This window comes from Leucoraja erinacea, chromosome 14, assembly GCF_028641065.1.
Source record: "Leucoraja erinacea ecotype New England chromosome 14, Leri_hhj_1, whole genome shotgun sequence".
NCBI lineage: Eukaryota > Metazoa > Chordata > Chondrichthyes > Rajiformes > Rajidae > Leucoraja > Leucoraja erinaceus.
Genome location: NC_073390.1, coordinates 36,759,771 through 36,787,653, shown reverse-complemented (window position 1 = coordinate 36,787,653; position 27,883 = coordinate 36,759,771). Strand labels below are relative to the sequence as shown.

Here is a 27,883-nt window from a genome sequence, read left to right as displayed (position 1 = left end):
CCAGATTTGTGTCATCTGCAAATTTGCTAATGTTACTTGTAATCCTTTCATCTGAATCATTAATGTATATTGTAAATAGCTGCGGTCCCAGCACCGAGCCTTGCGGTACCCCACTAGTCATTGCCTGCCATTCTGAAAGGGACCTGTTAATCCCTACTCTTTGTTTCCTGTCTGCCAACCAATTTTCTATCCATGTCATTACTGAAAGGTACTGAAAGCAATCTTGGTGGAGTCCATCGCTGTCCATCACCAAGATTGACTCAATAGCAGCATTATTGGCATCCGAGTTGAAAAGGGCACAGTTGCTATACAAGGTTCTGTGGCTAGAAGTGACTGATCCAGCATAAGCAATAAACTAGGCTGACCTTTGGCGGGATTCAGATCGTGAGGTGCCAATAACTGTGTAGTTCTGGTCACCCCATTACAGAATGGATATGGGGGCTTTGGAGACAGCACAGAAGATGTTCAGATATCTGTTTGAAATACAAGTTTATTTCAAATGGAAGTCCAACATTAATCATTTTTCAAGTATGAGGAAAAACGCAACCAATACAATCGTTCCATCTCCATCCTATAGAGCAAAGGTCCTTAAAAGCTAATACAGTATACAAGTAGTGTGATGCCGAGTTCAATTTTTAACAAGCCTCGTCTCATGTGACCCCTGCCTTATGACTTCCAGTTTATTTTTTAAATGGACGTAACTGGTTGAAACTCATGCACTTCTTGCGTATTTAATAATAATGCTCCAATCGATCAAATCCCCCTTTAAACACAGCCTTGTAGCTTTTTTTTTACTGAGACGTTTTAATGGGGACGATTTGTAGGGCACTCCGGGCGCACGCAGACTGAATCTCCGGGTAGACTGAACGCATAAATTGTTTCCTCAAATAATGTCGAGCGTTGATCATTAAAATCATACTCCTTCGCGCAAAAGTCGCCCAGATTAAAAAAAACTGCAAACAGGCGTGAGTTAAATGTCAGCTTTATTATTAATGCGGATTAAATACATTTAACATGGATTTTCAACACGCCTTTTAGGGTGTCTCGATCACACTAACCAGTGTGAAAAGTAAACAATACGTAGGATGCAACGCAGCATTAAAAGGAGCAACAGAGACAATTGTATTCTCACGCAAAAATGATCTTGGACATTTTCCAGTTGCCACTTTAATCGACTGACTAATTTCTAAAATTACTGCTACAGTATGTGTCAAACTATGGCGAGTCTTAAATGGAAGTGTGGCTTCACTCTTCCCCCTCCCTCTCTCTCTCTCCCCACGTATCCAACCTCTCTCCGCGCAGGGCTTAATCATCTCGTCTGTCATTTACACTCGGCACTGTACCTTAGACAGTGCACTGCCTCCGCGCCGCACTAATGTTTCACCTCCCCGTTTCACCTCCTTCTCTCCTCCAACTCCTGTCACCAAACGCTGGAGCAGTAGGGAGAAACAAAGAACTGCAGATGTTGGTCAATGCACAGAAGGACACAAAGTGTTGGAGTAACTCGGCATCTCTGGAGAATGTGCATAGGTCGAGTCGAGCGACAGGCACGTGTTGCAAGCTCAAGTATCAATTTGCACCGATTACCACACACATTCTGGTGTTTCAATCCGTCCTATTCCATCGCAATACGTTAGAATGTGCACCGTTTATTGTCGCGTCTGTGAGAACTCCGATATCCCTCAAAGCTACGCTTAACCCAAGAGGCGGCCCCCGTGGGTGGCTCTTTAAAATGGCTTCGTTTTGAAGATAGGTGTTTTATTTTTGTTTTGAAATGACAGGAAATATACCGCGTCACATCAAATTCAACAGCTTTGGATCAGTCAGTAGGTACCGTGCAGAGAGTGTGGCGGATTTCCCCCCCTCATATCATGATTACAAAACTGGCGCTATGCCAGATACACACATGACACACGCTGCCGAAAACCATGTCCCAGAGGGAACCAGGGCGATCCTTCGGGAACTTGCTACATGGATGATACAACTTCGCGCGTTCCGTGGACACAAAACACACGACATTCCCAAGGTCATTTAAAACTAACATCGAACGATTCATTATTACCTTTCCTCAACTTTAGAGAATTAGTCGTTACAAACTCAATTTTTTTTTAAATATGATTGGGGATGTCAATCCACTGCATTAATGTTGAGCTAACGCGCCGTGTCAGCTGTGGCGTTCGTCTCCTGGGGCGTGAAGGTTGAGAATTCAAGTCCCACCCTTGAGGCACGAGTATTAAAAATAGTCTGAAGAGTCCCGTCCACGTTCTCCAGAGATGCTGCCGGACCCGCTACGTTACCTCTGCACTTTGTGGCTTTGAAAAAAAAATAGCATCTGCTGTATCTATAAACAATATATTGTAGTATCGGGGGGACTACCCATTTTTTGAACCAAGGCTCCGTTATAACAGAAACTATTCTTACAATAAAACCTGTAAAAGACTTTAGGATTTCACATTGTGTAAAATGCTGCAAAACTACGTATACTTTTGTCTGATAAAGCGATTTGGTTGCTCCCAATATTTATCCCCAAACATGTTTCCTATTCACTGAAACAGACATTATCGGTTCTTTTACTGAAAAGCTGTGATGTTAATTGATTTTCCAGACGCTGTAAGAAGCCTTTAAGGCTTGATTTCTCCCGGAGTCTGTTAAGTCTAAATACATGGGAATGCTTCAAGCAAAGTAGTCGCAGGTCAATCAAGTCGGAGATGCTCGCACATGCAAAGCGAGAGAGTTCCCTTAAAGGGATAGACACAAAATGCTGGAGTAACTCAGCGGGACAGGCAGCATCCCCGGAGAGAAGGAATAGGTGACGTTTCGGGTCGAAACCCTTCTTCAGACTTAAAGGGATATTGTTCACCCGAAAACAAATTCTGGTGCAAAGATTCAGCCTGCATGTTATATCACTTTAACGACCTGTCGGTTACTCTAAGAATAGCATGAATTATAATGCCGGGTCTTCGGTATATTCCGGTAAAGATAATCCCGTAAAAAAATGACCATCTATTTGTAAATTAGTCTAAAAGATTATTTTTTTTTGGTGGTTTTAACATTCCAACATTAGTTATTACCGCTGGGGAACGGTGAACGACAAACGTTTGGTAGTCGCTCCCCACAGAATAGAGGATCCAACTGAACACAAAACTTAGGGCAGCGGATGAAGACCTATGTATTGAATAATTGACACGATCACCAGCCAACTGCGTAGAATCGCATTGAATTTACACCACAGTACTCCACCAGCCGCCCGACAGTTCTATGCTAGAGGTTATGTCTATTTCAACTCGCGGTTTCACTGTGTCCTGTTTTTCTCCCCCCGCTTCCGTGTACTTATCTCGCTTTTCCTTAAATATGCACAGCGCTTTGTGAAAGCCAGACGCCGCTACAAGGTTCCCCATGGTTGTGGAGGCGATGCTGGGGGGCGGGCGAAGAGTGTTGCCCCTTTAAGGTGGGAGTCGAATAAGGCAGCCCTGCTCACTGCCGTGTGATTGACAGTGGAATCGTTACCGGGTGCCTCCTTCTGCAGCTCCTCAGCTTCCATCTCTCTCTCTCTCTCTCTCTCTTTCTATTAAGAGCTCAGCAACTTTAAAGAAGGGATGCAGGCTCAGGCGCACTAAAATGGCTCTCCATCGATGGATTTATCCTTTACTCCACTTCATCCTCGCCAACAATGCCGCCCGGAATTATCCAGCCAACGAGGGTAAGTTGGCCGTTGCATAGAGAGGAGAGGAGGGGGCAGAAAGTTAATGACAAGGACTTTGGCATTCTCTTCAATGAGCTGAAACGCAAACTCAGCCATAATTATCCGGGGAGAAAATTCTGCACGTTTAATATCTCGCAAGTAATTAGAAAACACAAACGGGTCTGCGAAATAGCAGTGGCCCCGTGTTGCTTTAAGCGACTTCTTCGTTTTGGTGGATAGATGCGAAGTGGGTTATTAGGATAACCTGCATTGCTAGTAATTGGTTGGTAGAACTGAAAGTTTGGGAGAAACTGGTTCAAAAAACAAACCTTGTGGATGGGGCAAGGAGGCAGGATGTCTGGGTCATTTCACTTGAGTGGAGCCATAATCAAATAATATTTACTCACACAGTTATGTGGCCATGGCTACAACTTAACAGCATCACCTGGGATCTTGTTAACAATTAGCCTTGTGCTCAGTGGCGACAGTGCGTTGAGATGTGCACCATTGGGTAGATTTAGGTCAGTATACGGGGTTTATGTGTACGCAGTCAACGCTGTAAGTTGTAGTCAGTGGAAGTATATTGTTAGATTGGAAGTATTTCGTGAGATTGGGCGGGTGGATGTTGCACAGTCAGTCTCTGGGGAGATGCACCCACTTGCCTGACTGTACAACCATCCGGACTGTGTGTTATTGTCTCTTTTCTGCCAGCGAATCTGCACAAGTGTCGGCAGACAAAAGGTGGCGGTCTTTCCCCCCTCGCCCACAGGTTACAATCAATTTTGCGACCTTAATTACGGAGTTTTAAACATTCTGATTATTTTCCTCCCTCCCTCTAAAAGCAACAGTGCCTCTTTGCATTCAATGGATAAAGCATATATTTTTTAAACATATCTTTTCATATTTAGACAAAAATGAACTTTTTATGTCAAACATTGTTAAGAAACGTGTGTTTATTGATGGTGCACCCACAGGACTGATAGGGAGAGGCCAGTTCTTGCGGCTGGGCAGTGTGGCCTGAAAAAGACAGACCTCGTTAATTATGTTGGACAAATGGGAACAGATTTATCTCTAATACCGTTTTCGCCTTTTCTTCCTTTCTTAATGTTCTCCAAATATCCATGTCTGAAGAAGATGGGTCCAACAGATAGCTGTTTGCCGTATAAGCCAGGGACCACTCACCTTCCCGCCTAGTAGGTCAAGTGCGATGCAATCTCATCCTACTTCCACATTCCAGTAGGAGGCAGCAGATAGCATTTGTTAGTTTGAAGCCTAAGTGATTCCTGATTCTGTATCATTTCCCAAACACCAAGTCAGGGATGCTAAAACCATTTGTTGTGTCCATGATCCAATGAAATAGTGTACACACACACACACACACACCCCCACCCCCCCCACCCTATTTCGGAAATGCTGGTTCTATTTGGTTCCTGAATAAAATCAATTGCTGCCATGCCTCTAAATCTTAGGGTGAACGATCGGGGTCAGTGATGTGCAAAAGTAGTCTGCGCTTGGCAGTTGTTACCCTTCACTGTGAATGGTACTTGGGAGCTGTAAGGTTCCAGTAAATCAGCCTTTTTCAGTGCCTGCTGACACATTGGGGATGCATCATTTCACAAGAACAGTGCCACTCTGCAGCTTCAAGCATCCATGTAAATACAGGACAAAGGTTGTGATGGGTCCACAGTCTGGGTCGTGCACTCTGTAAAGGACGTGATGGTGGAGGAGGAGGTCACTTCCAGCTCAATGAGGCAAATCTCTACTTTCACACTGTGTCTCATTTATTGTCTCGCATTTTAAGAACAAAACATACTTTTTCAGTCAGTTCATCCATAGAATGAGAACTGGCCAGTGGCTGACTTCACTGGGCTTTGATCCCAACATTTGGCACTCCTGTCCAATGGATGTGGACTCTTGTTGGGATTTGCATTCATGCACGATCTCTCGGGGGCAGTTCCAAATGCCTAGCCTGTTCCAGATCCGTGTGAGCAGCAGCTGACAGTAATACCACAAGGATCACAGCCCCAGACTGTGCTCTACTGGTACAGCGAGAATCTATCCTGTTTAGCGTCATACTAACATACAGGACAGAAACAAGTCCTTTGGCCCAATTCACTTGCATGTGATCCATATCTCAATAACCCATTCCTATACATGTACCTGTCTAAATGTCTTTTTAGACATTGACATTGTACCTTCCTCTGCAGCTTTCTTTGAGTACTTGTTCCATATATGCCCCACCTTCTCTGTGAAGAAATTGACCCTCGGGTCACTTAAAAAAAAAATCTCCTCTTGCCTTAAACCTATTCCCTCTTGTTCTAGACACTTTATTGGTTGTGGAGTTGGGTGAGACTGCAACTATTCACCTTATCTATGCCTCCTTATGATTTTATAGACCACCATAAGGTCACCACTTGCCCTGCTATTCTCCAGGGGAGAAAAAGGTCCCAGCCCACTCCTGCCTCAACCCTCAAGTTATGGTAAATTCCTGGTGATTTTTTTCTGCATCTTTTTTAAACTTAATGGCATTGTGAAGTGCAATTGCTTTGCATGGCAGCCACTTCTTTAATGGGATTCACAAATGGCATCAAGACGGAGCAGGTGGTTTGTTTTAGTGATGTTGTCATGGGGATAAGTATTGGCCAAGACATCAGGGAGGACTCCTTGTTCTACTCCAAAATGGTATTGTGCTTCATTGTCCACCCAAGGGACTGACGTTTAAATATGACCTTTTAATATTTCAGCCAAGTAATAATGCTTACATCTTGTGTTGGCTGAAGTGCCAACTTGGACTTCATGTGCGGTTTGCGCATCTGTTGCTCATATGGATAATTATAAATGTTTCTTAATGCTTCATAACACATAATGTGTTGAACAGTCAAGGGTACAACTGGCCTTATGTTGTTGACTGGCCTTTGCAAACATTATTAGTTCTCTTCATGTGTTATTGAACCACATGGATAAAAAAAACACACGTCAATTATAGTATAGAAACAGACTATTCGCCACAGCATCTTTCTTACAAAATTCTCACTCTTCCTGCTCGAGCAGTTCTGAATGGCCATCTGCCTCACTGGTGGCTCTTGGACTATGTTTGATCAGGCTGTACTATCTTTAACTTGCACTAAACATTATTCCCTTATCATGTATCTGTACACTGTGAATGGTTTGATTATAATCACGTATAGTCTTTCTGCTGACTGATTAGCATGCAGCAAAAGCATTTTTCTGTACCTTGGTACACGAGACAATAAACTAAACGGTTGACTGTAACCTATTTCCCTCTCCTCTCGTAACTTATTCTCTCAAGGATGGTCATAAACTAAGCTTTGATCCACCAATCTTCATTGATGGGTAATTAACCATGGCCAAATAATCTCTCAGAATGTCTATGGATCATGGGAGGGAAACAAAATGGGGGAAATCCATACAGCTACAGGGACAACGTGCAAACTCCACACAGAGAGCACCCAATGTTGGGATTGAACCCAGGTGTCTGTGTAAATAGCTCATTCTAAGCTTCCCCCCCCCCCCAGTCTAGTTTCAGTCAATAAAATACTGAGGTAAGCACTTGCGCATCTAAACTTTATTTTGGAAAAAGACAATAACAGTTCCGCACTACTATACCTAACCACCGTGGGTTCAATCCTTGTATCTGCTCTGCCAAACCCTTCTAGCCTCGTACAAGCAGAGACACTCCAAAAGATCACGCAGTCCCAAGCATTCTCCCAGAAGATCGACACAGGACCTCGTGGGAGCTACCTTTTATAGGTCCCCGAACCTTGAGGGGCCAAACCATATGGGGGTGGTCTCTTTACAGTCCAATAACAGATATCGATTAACACAGTACATGATAGACATTTCCCTAATCCAATAATACAGTAACTAATACAATGCTGTGGCGAAAGAAAGTTCTAGAAGGAAGCAAACAAGAATAAACATTGAAACATGTGCCCTGAGATTCAAACGGTTTCACCACGGCTCAACAGTTCGACCAATCATCAACCAACAGGATGACCGTCTCGCAACATTATTTATACTATTTACAATGCCCTTGCAGCGATCCAATCGAAATAATGCATTTAGGGTTTGTTTGCAAAACTGCTAAACATTTTATCAATTTAGGAGAAACAAGGAGAACACCTGAGTTTATTTTTGTGTGACTAACTCTCGCTTGGCTGAATGTCGGTTGCTTCACTGTGCAGCCTCAATGTTCACACTTGTCATTCTCTGATGACTTTAATGGAAAGAGCACTGACATAGATGGCGCAGAAGGACACACCCTGGTCTGACCTTCTAACTGAACCTAAATGACAAAAATGTATTTCCTGGAGAAATATCAGTGATGACATTTTGAATCCTAATAGGTGTGTCACTATACCATCGTATTCTGTAACAACGGGGAACAGGAATTGTAGGTCATCTTTACTCCTGTTTTAACTTGACTGGCTATAGTATTCTTGTTGGAATGATGATCCCAATGTGTCTGGGAGTTGGAGTCTGTGTATTCCACTTTAAAAATTGCCCAATCAGTATTCTTACAAAGATCTTGTAAGAAATCTTCCTATTTTACTCCTCATTTCACAAATTGACTAATGTTTGTTCGAGGGATTTTATGCCCATCTTAATGTATTCATTTATATTTCCATTTCCCTTTATTCTGTCCACTCACTTGAATTTACAACCTCTTTCCCAAGTGTCCTCCAGATTTATATGGGCAAAGATCGACAGAAAGGATGAGTCTTGGAAGGACCATGTCACCAAAATAAATTTCCATGAAATCTAGAGCAATCGGTTCGTATGGAGTAACCATTATAATCAATCCATTTCCAATCATCTGCTCTTTTTCTTCATTCAGTCACTGCTCTGTCCTCCCAAACCCATATGAACATTTAAAATTTAGTATTGATCTTTTTGATGTCAAAGTATCATCATTGATAATGATGGTTACATTTTTTGGCCACAAACAACATCCATTTGCTATTGAATGGCAAGACATCATGGGGTGCGTCACACATGAGTGAGGACAGTCTGACACTAAGTGAGTGGAAGAAGTTGGGAATGGGTGATTAAAATGGTGGGGCAAAGTCAGGGTATAAGTGAAAAGACACAGAGGTAGTGCAATTTAGGGAGCAACTTGCTGAGAATTGGGTTTAGGTCGTTGAAGGCAGGGCTGCCGTTGCATTACAAAGGAGGTGGTACTCGTGTGAGATTGGGGTTGGGGGAAATGGCCCGTGTGTCTAACACAGTGCAGCACAATTCCCCATTGATCTATCAGGGAAAATGAAACCCACCAACCAATGTGGTGAGGGTTGTGACTTTTTATATTGCTTCTTCCAGACAATTGCGGGTTAAATGCAACATTTCCAAGTTCGCATATCACACAAAGCTGGGTGGCGGTGTGAGCTGCGAGGCGGATGCAATAAGGCTGCAGGGTAACTTGGACAGTTTGGGTGAGTGGGCAGATGCATGGCAGATGCAGTATAATGTGGATAAATGTGAGGTGGCAAGAACAGGAAGGCAGATTATTATCTGAATGGTGTCAGATGAGGAAAAGGAGAGGTGTAATGAGACCTGGGTGTGCTGGTACATCAGTCACTGAAAGTAAGCATACAGGTACAGCAGGCAGTGATGAAAGCTAAAGCATTCATTGCCAGAGGATTTGAGTTTAGGAGCAAGGAGGTCCTACTGCAGTTGTACGGGGCCCTGGTGAGCCTGCACATGGAGTATTGTGTGCAATTTCGGTCTCCTAATGAGGGAGTGCAGTGTAGGTTCACCAGGTTAATTCCCAGAGTGGCAGGACTGACATAAGATGAAATAATGGGACAACTGGGCTTGTATTCACTGGAATTTAGAAGGATGAGAGGGAATCTTATAAAAACATATAAAATTCTTAAAGGATTGGACAGGCTAGATGCAGCAAAAATGTTCCTGATGTTGGGGGAATCCAGAACTAGGGATCACAGTTTAAAAATAAGGGGTAGGCCATTTAGGACTGAGATGAGGAAAACATTTTCACTCAGAGTTGTGAATCTGTGGAATTCTCTGCCACAGAAGGCAGGAGGCCAATTCGCTGGGTGTTTTCAAGAGAGTTAGATTTAGCTCTTGGGGCTAAAGGAATTAAGTGATATGGGGAAAAAAAGCAGGAATGGGGTACTGATTTTGGATGATCAGCCATGATCATATTGAATGACGGTGCTGGCTCGAGGGGCCTTCGCTTGTATCTATTTTTCTATGTTCTATGTTTCAAGATCAGTTCTTTCAGTTAGACATATTTTGCTCTGTAAGATCAGGAATATATGTTAGCTGATTTCAAATGCATCATTTGTGAAAAAGGCAATAACAATCTGCCTGTAGGTGGTATATAGGGCCAAACAGTGCAAATCTGCCCTTGTCCAGTAGCTTATCGTTCAATATTTGAAGTGCTTTGAACTCTGATACATGTGTTCTCTTTTAAGTGACTCCCTTATGAATAGAAATACTGTATTTAATAAGAACCACAAGTCTTGCTGTGATGTGTATTCTGTTCACCTTTTCAATACTACATCAAGGACTGAATCTAAGCATTGAGAGAAATACTGCAAAGCTTGGATCAGTGCCAGTGGATGTGCTCAAACTGGGGCAGGAACCATAAGTACTGCCAGTGTAAATCATCATCAACATTGGTTAGGTACAGATCAAATGTTGGTGCTTATCCATGCCACCCAAAAGATCACTTCAGTGAACAACGTTGCTTGCTTCTTGGCTCAGTGCATCGAGTCGAGGATGTATGATTGTCATATGCATTGGGAACAGAGCAATGAAATTCTTACTCATTGCAGCTTTACATAGAAAATAGGTGCAGGAGGAGGCCATTCGGCCCTTTGTGCCAGCATTGTGATCATGGCTGATCGTCCCCAATCAGTAACCCGTGCATGCCTTCTCCCCATTTACAGGCACATTAACGCCCTAATACAACAAATAAATATACAATACACAATACAAAATATCAATTATGTTAGATTACTAGCCATAATAGTGCAAGTCAAAGTATGTAATGTAACCGAGGGTCTTGACCTGAAACGTCACCCATTTCTTCTCTCCAGAGATGCTGCCTGTCCCACTGAGTTACTCCAGAATTTTGTGTCGATCTTCGGTGTAAACCACCATCTGCAGTTCCTTGCTATACAAAGTAGTTTGGGGCTGAGATAGGATTGTAGTTAGGGTTATGTAGGGTGGTTCAAAAGTCTGGTTGATGGGAAGGATCTGTCCTCAGGTTCCTGTACCTTCTTGTAGATGGATGGAATGGACTAACAGCATGACCAAGGTGGGGTGCGTCTGGGTCTGCATGATCACTGTAAATGTATCAAGTAGCTGGAAATGAACAAAGAAGAGAAGGAAAAAGCCAAATATTGCCCTCCCTCATGTGGTTCAGGATTAAGACTTGCTCGTCCTGACATTAAAAATAAAAAAGTATCTAGTGTATTTCACCATACTTATTGACTGGATATTGGCAACCATGTGGCAGTGGGTTAGGAAATATCCTTTTGCTTCTTGGGACTGGGTTTGAGTGCAACCTAGATTGATTGCATTATTTTCTCAGCTGTCTAACAGCAGCTTTTCAGATCATAAGTGAAATGAGTTTGGGCAGTTTCAGTTCACTCCCCAATGAACACCCCATAGAAAATGTTAATCCAACACTAATTATCTCTAATTGGATAACTCTGTGTCTGTAAAGGGAAGCCTGCTGTGGGGAATGGAAATTTGATGGTTTGGTCTGAACAACAGGTGTAGTTTGCTAAATTAATTTGACCTGCATTGTGGCCCATAAGTTTTTCAAACGGGGATTTCTGAATGTGTTTGTATTATAATTGGCATGGTATTTTCTTTGCAGGGTACTAAGTGAGTGTGGTCTTCAGCGATTCTCTTTTGGAGTAATTGGGAGTCTTTTCAGATGGGACAAGTGTGTCAACTGTAAGAGGTCACACACAAAGTGGGGCAAGTTTAGTAAATGCTTAGCTAGGCTTCCATTGATGCTTGTTTTAAGCGTTGGTAATCTTTCAATATGTTTAGTTAGTATGAGCAATTTGAGAGGGGATTCAAGTGAATAGAATCGTGGATTTAAGCTTAACATCTTGTCCCTACATTCAAAGTTTCAGCTCTAGTGGATTTTGAGTGAGAAGACTGAACCTTCAAATTCCAGTTTGGGGGTTTGAAAGGAAAATTTAGGCTGATGTTTTAATGCAGTCCCAAGAGAATGCTGCATTATCAGTAGCGGTGGTTTGAGGTCTGGAACCCCGTTTGCCTAGGTCTGTTGGAGGGAGTACAAGACCCGAGGGCTAGGCAGACTGCGGTAGTGGGTGGAGCTGCTGGAGATGTCGAACGCGAGGAGCAAGGGCCGGCAAGAGGGTGAACCAGGGTAATGGCCCAGGGCCTTCAAGGTCGGCTGCAGGAGGTGCCCCTGGGACACAAAGATGGCAGGCGGGGTGAGGGATGTTGGTTCATGAGCCGGCCCGGTGGAAAGTAACAGAGGGAGGCCCTGCTGGAGCCTGGGGCTTGCCAGGATCGTGAGCTGCTCCAGTAGACCGAGCGTGCAAGCGGACTGGACTTTGCACTTCGCACTTTGGAAATGGCGCCAAAACTTGGCGGCAGCAGCGCGTGTAAATGCGGAAAAAATACTTCACTGTGCAGTTACACATGTGACAAATAAGCACCATTGAAACCATTGGTTGTCATGCTAAAGATGAATTAAATTCAATTTAAACAGCATCCCATCTGCCTTCAAAAACGCATTAATGATTGTATGGATACACTGCAAAGTAGGGTGGGAGCTATGTCTTGGCTGATTTTGTAATCGGCATTGTGAAATACATTACTGAGGGCTTGCACGTTGCTGTTTATTGGAGTTTGCCACATTCAAACTGGATATCACATTTCAAGAGTCAAGAATGTTTTATTAGTGGGTTTCATGTAAGGCAGAGGTTCACTTCAAGATTCAAGATTCAATTTAATTGTCATTTGGACCCCTTGAGGTCCAAACGAAATGCCGTTTCTGCAGCCATACATTACAAACAAATAGACCCAAGACACAACATAATTTACATAAACATCCATCACATCGCTATGATGGAAGGCCAAAAGAACTTATCTCTCCACTGCACTCTTTCCACCCCCCCCCCCCCCCCCCCACCCCACCCACCTCCCCCCCCGATGTCAGAGTCAAAGTCAAAGCCCCCGGCTGGCGATGGCGATTGTCCCGTGGCCATTAAAGCCACGCCGGGTGGTGTGAGGTCGCACACCGGGTCTTGGTGTTAGAGCCCCCGGCGTGCGCTCGCAGAGTCCCGCGGCCATTCCAAGCCGCGCGGGGCGGTGCTGTAAGGCCCCGCTCCAGGAGTTCTTCGACCCCGCAACTCGGGTGGGAGAAGTCGCCGCTGCGAGAGCCCTGAAAAGCGGTCTCCCTCCAGGGACCCGCGGGCTCCCGGTGCCGCCGTCCGCCAGACCCGCAGTTGCAGCCTCCGAATCTCCGGAGGTCGGGCCGCAGCAGCAGCAGCGCTCCACCACCGCTCCACCCGCTCTGGACTCGGCCAGCTCCGCGACGGTGAGGTGAGTCGTCGGCACCAGAGTCCCCGGTCTTCTCCTGTTGGAGGCCACTCCTCGTTGCAGCCCCAACAACAACGGAGACCCGACAAAGAAAAGGTTGGGTCTCCCGTGCAGGGAGAGATTTAAAAGTTTACCCCCTCCCTCCCACCCCCACCCCCCCCCCCCCCCCACACACACACCCCAACAAAAAATAACAAAAACTACATAAAAGTATAGACAAAAAATAATAAAAACGCAGACGGGCTGCAGAGGCCGCTGCTGACGAGAGTCGCGCCACCTACCTCGCGTCGCGTCTTGCACCTCCTCCAACCTCATCTACTGTATCCGTTGTTCAAGATGTGGACTCTTATACGTCGGCGAGACCAAACGTAGACTGGGCAATCGTTCCGCTGAACACCTTCGCTCAGTCCGCCTGAAAGTACCTAATCTCCCGGTTGCTTTAATTCTCCTTCCCATTCCCACACAAACCTTTCTGTCCTAGTTCTCCTCCATTGTCAGAGTGAGCCAAAAAGCAAATTGGAGTAACAGCATCTGGTATATCGCTTGGGCAGCTTACAGCCAATGGTATGAATTTGATTTCTCTAACTTCAGGTAGCCCTGGCATTCCCTCTCTCTCCATCCCTCGCCACCCATTGCACTAGTTTCTCATTTTCACCTAACAAACGGCTAACAATGGCCTGTTTCCATTTTCATTGTTACTTTTTCGCATATCTTTCACTCATTGTTCTTTATCTCGCTACATCATCACCTATATTTCTCATTTCCCTCATCCCTAATCAGTCTGACGAAGGGTCTCGACCCTAAGCATCACCCATTCCTTCTCTCCAGAGATGCTGCCTGTCCCCCTGAGTTACTCCAGCATTTTGTGTCTATCTTATGTTTTATTGTTATATGCCCTGAAAAAGGACAATGAAATTCATACTTGCAGCGGCACAACAGATATCTTAACATATTACATCATAATAAACAACAAAAAAGCAGTACAGTATACGGTAAAAAACACTATAATAGTGTAAAGACAAAATCGATGTGGTTTGGAGTTTAGCTGGTATTTCATAGCCTGGTGGTTGTTGGTAAGACATTACAATCAGGACTGCACTTAAAAATATTCTTTGGGTGTGAAGTGAATTGTGATGTTCTGTAGCAGTAAAAGTCTTGTATTTATCATAAAAACAAATAACACATACATGGAGATTGGATTGCATAGTGATGCGTTTTCTATGATGCATGTCATTGTAAATATATCCCATTCACTAATTGCAGAGAATATCTATAATTGCATCACAAAGTTGCTATAATTTGATGATGGAAAAATAATTGCTGAGTTTTGTACATTTATCTGCCTGCATCGGGCCCTATGATATATATTACCAGATCCCATCTAGATTTGTGCCAGAAACTGGATTACAAACATTCACAGGAGGAAGAAGTGTTTGTTTAAAATTGTCACATGTTTCTGTTGCATTTTGTTTTTCACTCAAGATTCTAGCAGTCTCTTGGGTCTATGTGTTTCTAAATAACAATTTCCCTTCTACACAAGTAGCATACACCATCATGTACTCCACTGTGAAAGTTACCCAGTCTATTTGTATTGATAGAGTGCCGGTTTAATGTGGGGAAAATGTTCTTCATGAGATTTAAAAACTGCTGTTGAGAGGTACACACGGAGAAGGTACTTGCTGAATGAGTCAGCGTGGAAGCAGGCTCAACTTGCCCACACCGACCAACATGTCTCAGCTACACTGGTCCCATGCAAGTAGATTTACAGTGGAGATGGGGAAAGTCCATAACTAGGAACCTATATGATTGAGCATAATGGTGCTTAGGAAAAAGTTGAGTTGATAAGACGATGGGTTATTTAGGAAAGTGGTGTTTTTTTGGAGAATTGGGACTAGTTCAGAAGTCCATGCAATTTGGCATTGCATATTACTTTACTAATATCATTGGGCTTTATTCAGTAGATTGTTCCAATAATCTGTGGGGGGAGAGAAATTTACCTGCTTGGTCCATTACTTTCTGAAATCTGTAAGTTATCTCAAATGAACTTGTCTACCTGTTATCTGCAGCATACCTGATTCCTATTGTTTAAGTTTCTAGAGGGGCGTGGGTGGGAGTGGGATAGAATACTCCAATCAAATATTATGCAGATCAAATGTACTTATTGTGATACATATGTATCACAATATCCACGACTGGATTAGGCAAAAACTTCAATTGAGCTAGTTGTCCTCCTTCCTAGTTGGACCTGAATAGTTCAGACTCTGCGTAAGAGAAACCTTTATTACATTTCCACAATTGTTCTTTTTTTTTGTTCCATTAAATCATTCCCTTTCCAAATGCAATGCCAAGAATTCCTTGCTGAATGGCTAGATTTAAGAGGGTGACGTTAATGCTCTGGGGAGCAATTATGTCATTTTATGGCATAGATTGCATAACTCATTTCAGCCTTTCCCATTCAATGTGTTCTTTCATCTTGGTAGCAAGCGAGAATATTTCATTCAAAACTTTGTGATTGAAGTAAAATGGTGAGACCAGTATAAGTAATACAGTGTCTTGAAAGGTAGACCACTGATTAACCGATGATTTGTTTAAACGTAGATGAAGGAAATCATCTCGGTCTTTGCACATAATGAATGCCCTGTGGAAGCAAAGTACAGGTGTACAAAGTGCTAACTCGCCACTGTGTGTCTGCATGAGGTAACGCTGCCCAGCTCAGACACATTTATTACAGTGTAGCCAAACAATGTGTCAATTAATGGTTATTCTGAGAAGCCTTAATGGTTTTAAACAAAAGCTTCTTTCTTGTGCTGAACTGGTTGAGTTTTATTATATTACACTATACTTGGCTGTTATATTTTAATGACAAGTGCTGTAACAACTTAAAATTGTAATTTAACTGAACACTCTACTAGTTTAAAAAAGTTTAGTTTAGAAGCCCACTGATTAACACTGACCAATTCGCTCATACTAACCTACAAAAACTAGGGACAATTTACACTTTTACTAACCTACAAGCCCTTACGATTTTGGAGTGTGGGAGGAAACCAGAGCACCCGGAGGAAACCCACGCAGGTCACGGGGAGAACGTACAAACTCCATACAGACAGCACCCGTTGTCGGGTTTGAACCCGTGTCGTTGGTGCTGTAAGGCAGCAACTCTACCGCTGTGCCACTGTGCTGCCCGGTTCATATTCAATGTTTGTTATTGACCCCAATGGTTCATCATACTGGACCTCCCATTCCTCAGACTTTAGGGGATTAGTTCTTGCACCAAGTAAATCATTTACAGAGGAATATATGCATTAGTCACAATTTTTATTGATGATGGCATCGCAGTAGAACTCTGGCCTTTCAGCGCCAGAGACCCAGGTTTGACCCTGACTATGGGTGCAGTCTGTACGTTCTCCCCATGACCTGCTTGGGTTTTCTCCGAGATCTTCGGTTTCCTCCCACTCTCCAAAGACGTACAGGTTTGTAGGTTAATTGGCTTAAATTGTCCCTAGTGTGTGTAGGATTGTGTTAGTGTGCGAGGATCGCTGGTCAGCGTGGACCCAGTGGGCTGAAGGCCTTGTTTCCTCGCTGTATCTCTAAACTAAACTAAAAACTATAATTGAATAGGCATTTCTCTGTGATTCTATACTTTTGCAATGTAAATGTTTTGAATAAGTGGCTTTCTATAAATATGCCCAACCTAGGCAAGGTATGACTAATTGAGATGATTGCATTGCTACCCAATGAAGATCATGTGTTGTTGATAAACATTAACAACTCAATGCACTTTCTCTGATCCCGTTTCAAGCTTACCTAAAGCCGAAGGCCTTGTAAATTATGCCTGTATTATATTAATAGCAGATCAAATTTAAAGTCCAATGAGATCTTTGAATTTTATTCAACTGTGCGTAGTCTGTTGTGGTTAAAATATTGACCCTGGAATGTTTAATTAATGAGCCTGGCCATTATTTTGGCATATACAGTTTATTGCTAATAATATATTTAACGCTGTGACTAAACAGATTAACCTGCACCAATGATTAGAATAGAACATGTCAATTCACATTTACACAGATCCATTGAGCTTAATAGCTGATAAAGAGCAAGTGTTGAGTCAATACCACTATTTGTGTTTACTAAACATATTATTTTGATGTGTCAATACGGTACCAATACATTTTAGACACAAAGTGCTGGAGTAACTCAGTGGGTCAGGCAGCAACTCTGGAGAAAAGGAATAGGTCTTCAATGGACCAAAGGTCCACACCTACTGCTTTTCTCCAGAGATGTGTCTGACCTGCTGAGTGACTCCAACATTTTGTGTCTATCTTTGGTGTAAACCAGCACCTGCAGCTCCTTCCTACACCAATACATTTAATAAGGGTTTAGTTTTAGTTTGGGTATGTTGCGATCAGAAAAGGGCATTTAGAACTGTGTGGTTGTAAGTAGTCTTGTGGATATCTGTTAAACAGCACACCATCTCATGCCAATTGTGTGATGTGCCCTGCTTACATTTAGAAACCAGAACAGTCACAAAATACCACAATCCCTATACTAAAAAGGCTTAAACCAAATAACTTTGTTCTAGTTGTTACTTTCTCTAAGATCTATGGGGAGAAAGCAGGTACTGATTTTGGATGATCAGCCATGATCATATTGAATGGGGATGCTGGCTCGAAGGGCAGAATGGCCTACTCCTGCACCTATGTTTCTAACTGTAATGCATTCTGTAGCTGTAATTCTACTACACTCTGGTATTTTTCTCTTCGCATTACCAATTGAACTTGTGTATGACTTGCTTGTACTCATTTATAGTATGATTTGACTGGAAGGCGCACAAATGAGGTGTCTCTGTATCTTGATAGACATGGCAATAATTAACCAAAACCAATATACTATTCAGCATTTGGTGGAGATTCTTAATCAATTTTTGTTTTGATGGGGAAGGAGATCGATGAAGGTAGGGCAGTGGATGTTGTCTACATGGATTTTAGTAAGGCATTTGATAAAGTCCTTCATAGTAGGCTCATCAGAAGAGTAAGATGCATGGGATCCATAGTGACTTGTTTGTTTGGACTCGAACACAAGTTCAAGGGTTGTGGTGGAAAGGTGTTATTCTGGCTGGAGGTCTGTGACCATTGGAGTTCTGCCGGAATCTGTGCTGGGACATAAATGTACATGTGTTTGTTAGTAAGTTTGCAGACTTGCTGGACTTGCAGACAGTGAGTAAGACTGTCAACGTATGCAGTGGGATAGAGAACATGTATAGAAATGGACAGAGATGGCAGATGGAGTTTAATCTGAGCAAGTGAGAGGTGTTGCACTTTGGGAAGTTGAATGTAAGGAGAAATGATACAGTTATACAAGACCCTTAACAGCACTGATATACAGAGTGAACTTGTGGTGCCAGTCCATAGATACCTGAAATTGGCAATACAGATAGATAGAAGTATTGGGCTTAAGGCATGCTTGCTTTCATCAGTTGTGGCATTAACTACAAGTGTCACGGAAACATTTGCAGATTTATGGGATTTTGGTTAGACAGTTTTTGGAGTATTGTGTGCAGTTCTGGTGGCCACATTATAGGAGGATATAAAGGCTTTGGAGAGGGTGAAGAAAGAGTTCATTAGAATAATGAGAGTATTAGTTATAAGGAGAGGTTGGACAAACTGGGGGAGACCTGGTGGAAGAGTATACAAGGCTGGAGAGGCAAAACCATTTTCCAAGGGTGGCAATGCCTTTGGGCCATAGCTTTAAGGTGAAAGGGACAAAGTTTAAAGGCGATGTATATTATGTGGGTGCCATGAATGCTCTGCCAGGAGTTGATACGGAGGTAGATCGAAGGGCCGAATGGCCTACTCCTGCACCTAATTTTTATGTTTCTATGTTTATAGATACAATTATGACATTTAAGAGGCTTTTAGATAGCCACATTGATATACAGGGAATGGAGAAGTATGGATCATATGCAGGCAGTGAAGATTAATTTAAATATTTGGCACATACATTGTGGGCAGAAGGGACTGTGTGTGTGCTGTACTGTTCTATGAAGCACAGGTTAAAGCCAGCTATTAATACTGCATTAATCTCACTTAACAGAAAGGTGGAAAACTGAACAGTATTCTAGATTTTAAATGCTGCTTATTCTACTTATTTTTCAATTCTAATTTTAAATTTGTTGGCGTGGAAATCAATGGAATTTCCCCCCTTTTTCTCTTGTTCTGTCCATACACCAGAGATGGACCTGAGAGATCTTGGCAGAGCAACAATTATCTTTACTTAATGATGCTGTTTCTCACCAGGAAGAATTAAATGTGTTTCTCTTGTTTACAGTTACCCTGTTGGACTCTATGTCAGCTCCTGGAGACTTGGGCTGGGTGGCATATCCTCCAGAAGGGGTGAGTATATTCTATTACTTGATTGAGAAGTAGCTCAGTAGAGCATAATTAATAAAACCAATTTCACACAATCTACTCTGAATTATGTCGTGTTGAATCCCGATAACTCTTTGAAAGTGGTATTCATTAGGGGTAGCGCAGCGGTAGAGTTGCTGCCTTACAGCACCAGAGACCCAGGTTCGATCCTTGACGGAGTTTGTGCGTTCTCCCTGTGACAGCCATGGGCCTTTTCTGGGTGCTTCAGTTTCTTCCCACATTCCAAAGACATCCAGGTTTGTGGGTTAATTGGCTTCGATAAAAATTGTAAATTGTCCCTAGTGTGTAGAATAGTGTTAGTGTACAGGGTGGTCGGTGCAGACTCGGTGGTACGAAGGGCCTGTTTCCACACTGTATCGCTAAAGTCTAAAAATATTCCGCAGAATAATGTGTTTGAAAACTGATTTGATACGATGATTAGAGTCACTTGGTTCTCCCAGTTAGTATGTAATTTGTTGAAAACTTTCTTTTGGAACAGTATTGTGTTCTTTGCTATTAGGAATTATATTTACCTCTCTGCAGATCCATCAAAGGGTCAGATGTGCTGTTTTAAAGTTACAGGGATGGAACAGAATGTAGTTATGTCGACATATCCATCTACTTTTAGAAATATTTTTGTGACCTGAAGTTAACACGGAGCAAGATTTGCAGCAAAATCTGAAGTTCCTTGATTGGGGCATCTGGCTGCTTTGTGAGCATCTGCATTTTGTCTGATGTAAAACAATATGCAGTCACAATAATGATATGAGCATGAATCTGCTAACAATCTTGTAATCGAGGTACAAAGTGAAGTCCTCTGAAATGCAATACTTCTAGCATCAAGATTTAAATGGAGCCAACACAGAAACACAACCCTCTGCATGTTCCTTCCTGTTTCTACACCTTCTTGACCTCGAAATATATGTTTCGATATCGGCAATATCACTTGTAAACACTATCACTCCCTACCCAACAACCTTGTATATTAACAGCAGCTCAACTTTATAAAGTTATTGGATTTGGTATAAATGGAGATGTTGATGTAACCAGCATTCCTCAGTGCAGATTTTTCTACTACCCATCGTAAGAAATCAATGTGTCGTCCACTCAAATGAGATGTGACTGGCTAGGCCTAACCTTGACAGGCAGACTCTCCCACAACTTCCACAGGTGAAGCTGTCTCTGGCCGTTGCTTTGGGGAGTGTGGTGCATTTGACCTCCAGGGTCTTGAACAATGTGCTATTGTGGTACTTCATACATGCCAGGAGGTCCTTTCTCCACCTCCCCAGGTCTTTAGCAGCTGCTTCCCAGTCAGTGCCAATGTTAAAATTTGTCACATCTTTTTTAATCGTATCATTGTAGTGAAGCTTTGGTCTTCCCCTGGGCCCCCATGCTTTGGTGACCTCCCCATATAGCACATATTGGGGGTAGACACAAAAAGCTGGAGTAACTCAGTTGGACAAGCAGCATCTCTGGAGAGAAGGAATAGGTGACGTTTCAGGCCGAGACCCTTCTTCAGACTGAAGAGATGCGAGTTGCAGGGGTGTGCACTTTGACCTGGATGATGGGTTTAGTTCACTGAGGTACAGTGAAATGCTTTTTGTTGCATGCTTTCCAGTCAGCAGAAAGCCAGCAATTGAACAGTCTGTTGTGTGCAGATACAGGATAAAGAAAATAGCATTTAATGCAAAGTAAAGTCCGATTAAAGATAGACTAGGGCATCCGATGAGGTAGATGGTAGCTCAGGTGACAGGATAGTTATAGAATGGTTCAGCTGCCCGATAACAGCTGTGTTTCTCTTGACAAATACATTTATAATGGACTTAATGGCATCCCTTTTGTATTGTGAATTTTCAGTGTTACTCCAGCATTTGTGTCTATCTTTTGCATGTCTTGACTTCTGATTGGGTGTGGGCAGGCCAAGGAATGTGAGGGGGATCATCTATTGAGGACATCGTTGTCGAGTCCAACTCTGATGAGAGAATTGTTTGCAAGATAATAATATGGGGATTGACAATCTGCGATTTAATTGTTTAGAATCAACCTTGGAGGTTGTTCTCCCCTCAGAGTCAAGGCTGTAAGTTTGAATACATCAGAGGTGTGCAAAATCAACACCAACAGTGCTGTATTGAGCAGATTAAATTTTGTACATTCAGAGATGCTTCTTAAAGAAACTTTAAATCGAGGCTCCCACTTTTTCCTTGAGGAAATATAAAAGATCAGGGGTGTTATTCAGAGATGCGAGGAGCTGCAGATGCAGGTTTACCAAAAATAAATGGCACCCAGTGCTTCTGCAGGTCTGGCTAAATCTCTGGAGAACATGGGTAGGTGTCGTTTCGGGTCGGGACACTTTTGCTTTCAAAGAGTCGAAGACTTCTCTGGCCTTCATTTATCCCTCAACCAATATGCTAAAGCAAATTATCTGATCATTATTATGTTGCATTTTGTGGAGACTTTCTGTGCTAATTGGCACCTGTGTTGCTTGCACTACACCAGTGCCTGCACTTCATTGACTGCAGCTTTGGGACATCACGCATGTTGTATATTTATTCCAGCCTCTTTCTTTCACTCGCTTGGGGACACTGGTGTTTGTTTACTGTTCCTCAGCTGACGTCAGTGTGGGAATCAAACTCCAATTTTGGCTTTAGCAGTTGTGATTATATTGCTCATAGCATTACAGTTCTATTCTAAATCTGCTGGTGACAAACCATGTATTAAAGAGCGTGGGACAAAATCTGTCATTTTAACAGGTAACTTCAGAGAACATATGGGAATCTGCAATCTCCATTGCCAATGCCAAGTGCTTGCTGTTAGTTTGGGAACAACTGCATGATTGGTGCCTTTTTGTATATAAACCATTAATTTCATTCATTAATGCATGATATCATAGAAACATAGAAAATAGGTGCAAGAGTAGGCCATTCGGCCCTTCGAGCCTGCACCGCCATTCAATATGATCATGGCTGATCATTCAACTCAGTATCCTGTACCTGCCTTCTCTCCATACCCCCTGATCCCTTTAGCCACAAGGGCCACATCTAACTCCCTCTTAAATCTTGCCAATGAACTGGCTTCAACTACATTCTGTGGCAGAGAATTCCAGAGATTCACCACTCTGTGTGAAAAATGTTTTTCTCATCTCGGTCCTAAAAGATTTCCCCTTTATCCTTAAACTGTGACCCCTTGTTCTGGACTTCCCCAACATCGGGAACAATCTTCCTGCATATAGCCTGTCCAACCCCTTAAGAATTTTGTAAGTTTCTCTAAGATTCTATAAGATCTATAAGTTTCTACAGATGTTATATCAAAAGCATAACATTTGCACCTTACAACAAGCAAACCATACCGTGTAAGAAGCAACTGCAGATGCTGGTTTACACCGAAGGTAGACTGGAGTAACTCAGTGGGTCAGGCAGCATCTCTGGAGAAAAGCAATAGGTGGCATTTTTGGTTGAAACCCTTCTTCAGACTGATGAACTGTCTTGACCCAAAAGGTCACCTATTCCTTTTCTCCAAGCAAACCATATTTGTCCAGTTGCTCATTTTATATATTAGGCCCAGTCTGTTATTATTTCAAAGTTTAAAGTTGATTAATCAGCATTCTAATGTGTGTCTTTGATTAAAACCTTTATTTTTTATTAAAAAGGACACTATGTGGTAAATGTATCTCTCCTTGCATTCAATAACATCTCTTTAATCCAGTGTATTAGTTAACTTCTAAAGGACATCTTGATGAGGGGGTGAATGATTGCATATACCTGTAAATGGGGCTATCCTCTGTAGTACGTGGTTGGGTAATCTCAATTGGTCCAGAAACACATGTGAAAGAAATAGTAGTCTTCGGTGAAGTCTAATCCATTGCTTTCCCTGTCACAAAAAAAAATGTGTGTATTCAAGCTGCCTTGCTTAATATAATTCACCTTGGTTCAAAATAGGCTTTGTATCTGGAGACTTGGTGTAGCAAAGACGTGTTGCTTGGCTTGCTACCACTAGGGATTGGTACATTACATTGGCATAGTTACACTGCAGTGAAATAGCTCATTCACTTGGTCGTCATTGGAAGCAAACAGTGACTACACTGGATTGATATTGTCATTGCATTCACACTCTCGTATTACAACCTCTGAAGCTAATGCTCATCTACAACGATGTCCCCACTTAGTTTAGAGAGAGAGAGAGCGGAAAGAGGACCTTTGTCCAACCAAGCCCACGCCTACCACTGACCACCCCGTACACTAGTACCATCCTACACACTAGGGCCAATTTACAATTTTACTAAAGTTAATTCACTGACAAACCTGCATGTCTTTGGAGTGCTGGAGGAAACCAGAGCACCCGGGAAAACTCAGGCGGTCTGGGTGCTGTAGCAGGTGCTGTCTTGTGTGCAGTTGGCAAGCTGCCACTACCTGTGACAGGTGCTGATGCTTTGCAAGTGCCCAGTGTTGATTCAAGTGCTCCGTTTTTCTTCCACATACCAAAGACGTGCAGATTTTTAAATTAATTGGCTTCTGTAAATTACCCCTAGTAGGTAGGATGCATGAGTGGGTTAACGTAGTGTATGGCTGATCGATGGTCAGCATTGATTCAGTGGGCTGAAGGGCCTGTTACTACACTGTATCTCTATACTAAACTAAATTAAACATATGACTGAGTGTCTGGGATATCCGGCTGGTGGATGGGGATGGATTTGTGTCGGAAGGGATTTATGCAGCGGCTGGTTCACACAGAATATAGACACTAAATGTCGGAGTAGCTCAGTGGGCTAGGCAGCATCTCTGGAAAAATAGGAATAGGTGACATTTCCAGTCCAAGCCCTTCTATGGACTGAGAGACTAATGGGCAAGTCCCACTTTTTCGGCGACTGCCTGCACCCGTCATAGGTCGTTGTAGGTCGCCGAAAATGTTCAACATGTTGAAAATCCAGTGGCGACCAGAACAAGGTACGACTCTTTGAGCGAGTACTTACGACCATACAGGCTTCACTCCGCAACATGTCGCCAGGGTATCACCTGTATGGTTGTGAGTAGTCTCCTCAGTTGCCCAAAGAGTCGTAGCGTCTTTCTGGTTGCCGCTGGATTTTCAACATGTTGAACATTTTCAGAGACCTGCAACGATCTATGACGCTTGCAGCAGTCATTGAAAAAGTCACGTAAGTGGAACGGGTCCATAAGTCTGAAGAAGGGCCTTGCAACAGCAGGCATCTTTTTCCAGGTAGGAACTTGGTATCTCATGCCGAGGGGGGGATTTCTATGTACCTTCTCTCCCCATGCTTCTCTCTCCTTGTACCCACGTCTTGGGGTTACTAGGTGGGGCAGACCTGGGAACACTGTACAGATTCCCTTGCTAAGTCAGTGAGGACAGATGGCAGCTTCCCTTTCAGCACCCACCTGCTCTCGTCTCACCTGTTTTTTGTGTATCTTCTCCCATATTGTCTTTGTTCATGTCCACATTCCGAACAGTCCGCTTCCCGAACAGTCCATGGGATTAGAACCATGTTATAACCTCTGATCTCCCTTTAACATGTAAAAGCCAGTCACTTCTGTTGACATTTGAACGCACTGAGTGAATAATCTCTTTTAGCAGAAGTCAGCCACAAAATTCATGCTCTTGTTCTGCTGGTGTGCGCAACGCTTGGACAGACATGACAATATATTTGAATTTAAATTCTGTGATATTTTAAAGGTAAAGTTCAGTAGACCGTTTTTTTGGCATACCGTGACATTAAAGCCGTAGCAAATGTTATTTACAGAGGTTCACTCAGTCGTACAATTGTATCCTCTGCACTAAGCTCACGTGTACAGTAACTGGTCAAGTATTCTTCACAATACATTGACTTGACCTTTTACTTTTTCTGTGTGTTTTGGTAACAGAGTCACACAGCATTAGATGCTATGTTTTTTCTTCAGGAAAGACCTTGGTAAAGTGTCTGTTAGAATCTTAGAATCCTGCATCCAGTGCTTGCTTAGTGCAGGTAATAGAAGCTTTGGAAGGCACAGTGGTGTAGCGGTAGAGTTGCTGCCTTACAATGCCAGAGACCCAGGTTCGACCCTGACCTTGGGAGGTGGGCGAAAGGGCCTGTTTCTATAGCATAAAAGACCCCAAGATTTATTCCCACTTATAATGCCCTAGTAACTAGCACAGACTCAATGGCTGCCTCCTTTGTCAAAACAATTCCACAAATTACCTCAGCAGACACAAGTTTGATCTCCTTACTCCCCTGCAATCCATTCTTCATGGAGATTTGATCAAGTTTATCAATAGTGAATGCACCGTGGCTTTGATGATGGATGAGGAATGTTATGCATTACATCAGCGTATGGATAAGATGAACCCATGAATATTTTCTTGTGTAACTCCAGTGTACTATTTTAATTAAATAGAATTTCTAATTGCTTATTTTCTAAACTTTTTTTGCTTGCATTTTCAATAGCTTGATCGGAAAATTCTTGTTCAATCCTCAACCTCAAGCGTCAGACAATAACTTTCTACTCAATTATCTTTTGCCCTGACCTTAATTTGGGAAATGTATTTGTAGGAATGCTGTTATATATCTAAAGCTCATGTCAGCAAAGAGATTTTTATGTCTTAAAATTCAGTTGCCTAATTTTTTAATAACTGTACGACACAAACATAAATAAGGAAGGAAATGCAGACTCTAAAGCAAATAATTCATTTTCTCAGCAGCCCCACGCCGCTGGAAGTGGGGCTGCTGAGAAAATCAATGTTGAACCATCCTGAATATGAATCCACGAGCACCAGGCACTGCCTTCTGTGCCATTTAAATAAATCAGCTGCCAGTGTAGACCATGGGAGTGCAGGTACAGGATGTGGCAGAAGTGGTTGCTTTTGTTGATGAGGCGCCAGGCTATTGCACACAGCACATGCTGCCGCATTGTCGTTGATGTATTCGGCCATGCCAGGCCAGTAAAACATGTTTTTCGCCCATGAAACAGTGGTTTCAGCACCTGGGTGTCCTGCATGGACAGTGTCAAAGTACTGGTGATGCATCGTAACAGGAACCACGGCCTTGTGTCTTTTTAAAACCATGCCATCTTGTAGCACTAGTTTGTCCCAAACAGGGAAGAAAGGTCATACTAGCAATGGAATGTTGTAGTGTTTGTCTGGCCAGCCGCGTTTAATGACAGAAGTTGGCGATCGTAGGGTCTTGTCGGTGGCAGTCTGGGCAACCAGGTCCTCCATGCAAGATGAAGGATACGGACATCATGATAAAGTCATCATCCTGCGAGGGTAGATCCTCGCAGATCTTCCGAGGTGCACGTGAAAGAGTGTCTGCCAGGTGCATATCCTTTCCATATTTGTAGGTAGGGACAATGTCATATTTTTGAAGTTGTAGTAACATTCGTTGTAGGTGCGCTGGAGAGTTATGAATAGGTTTACTGAAAATGCTGAGAAGAGGTTGGTGGTCGGTTTCAATTGTAATAGTGCGACCAAAGATTAAATCGTTTAACTTTGTGCAGGCGAAAACAACCGCTAACAACTCCTTTTCGATTTGGGCGCATCGTTGTTCTGTGTCGGACATGGTGCGCGAGGCGGCGACAGGCTTATTGTCATGGCCACCATTCTGAAGGCATGTAGCGCTTGGGCCATGTTGTGAGGCGTCACATGTAAGTGTAATGGGCAGTCTATGATCAAAGTACGCTAGAGTAGAGGTGGCCGACATCTGCCGTTTTAGATTGTCAAATGCTGCCTGTTGTTGCTCAAGCCAGGTCCCAAGCAGAGTCTTTGTGTGGGAGATGGTGCAATGGGGTTGATATTTTGCTGAAATCTGGAATTAATTTGCTCCAACAGTTTGCCATGCCAAGAAACCTCTGCAAGCTGGGCACATCCGCGGGTGCTGGAAGTTCATTAATAGCACTGGTTTTCGCTGGATCACTTTTCGGGCCGTCCTTGGTAAATATATGGCCTAGGTATATCGTAAACTCTGACACCATGTTGATTTGTAGTCCTTGTAATAATAATGGCCTTGCACCATGTCAGGTTATATAGGCTTTATTAGGAATAAGCAACACAAGTTCTCACTTGAGAGTTCACTTTAAGACTAACAGAATGCAGCAGACCGCGACGCTAACAAGCTAGTGGGCGTAACTACAAATGCATGACTCGTAGCATGAGCCACTAATCAACAGTGTCTTTGCACTTGTCTTGCCTTTGTGCCTTGAGGAGTTCTAAGCTTGTGAGAATTTTGGTGTGCAACACA

At 42.9% G+C, this 27,883-nt stretch overlaps 1 protein-coding gene across 2 annotated transcripts in view; it reads left to right on the top strand.

Moving 5' to 3' along the window:
* Positions 1–997: 997 nt before the first annotated feature.
* LOC129703572 (ephrin type-A receptor 3-like) overlaps positions 998–27,883 on the top strand; it is a 269,335-nt gene continuing 242,449 nt past the window's right edge. Inside the window, exons 1-2 of one of the 2 annotated variants that reach the window (XM_055646161.1) lie at positions 998–3,700; positions 19,586–19,650. In XM_055646161.1, coding sequence (XP_055502136.1) covers positions 3,619–3,700; positions 19,586–19,650 — 147 coding nt within the window. In that variant the 5' untranslated portion in view covers positions 998–3,618. The remainder of the gene's footprint in view (positions 3,701–19,585; positions 19,651–27,883) is intronic. The other variant, XM_055646162.1, reaches the window with a different exon arrangement.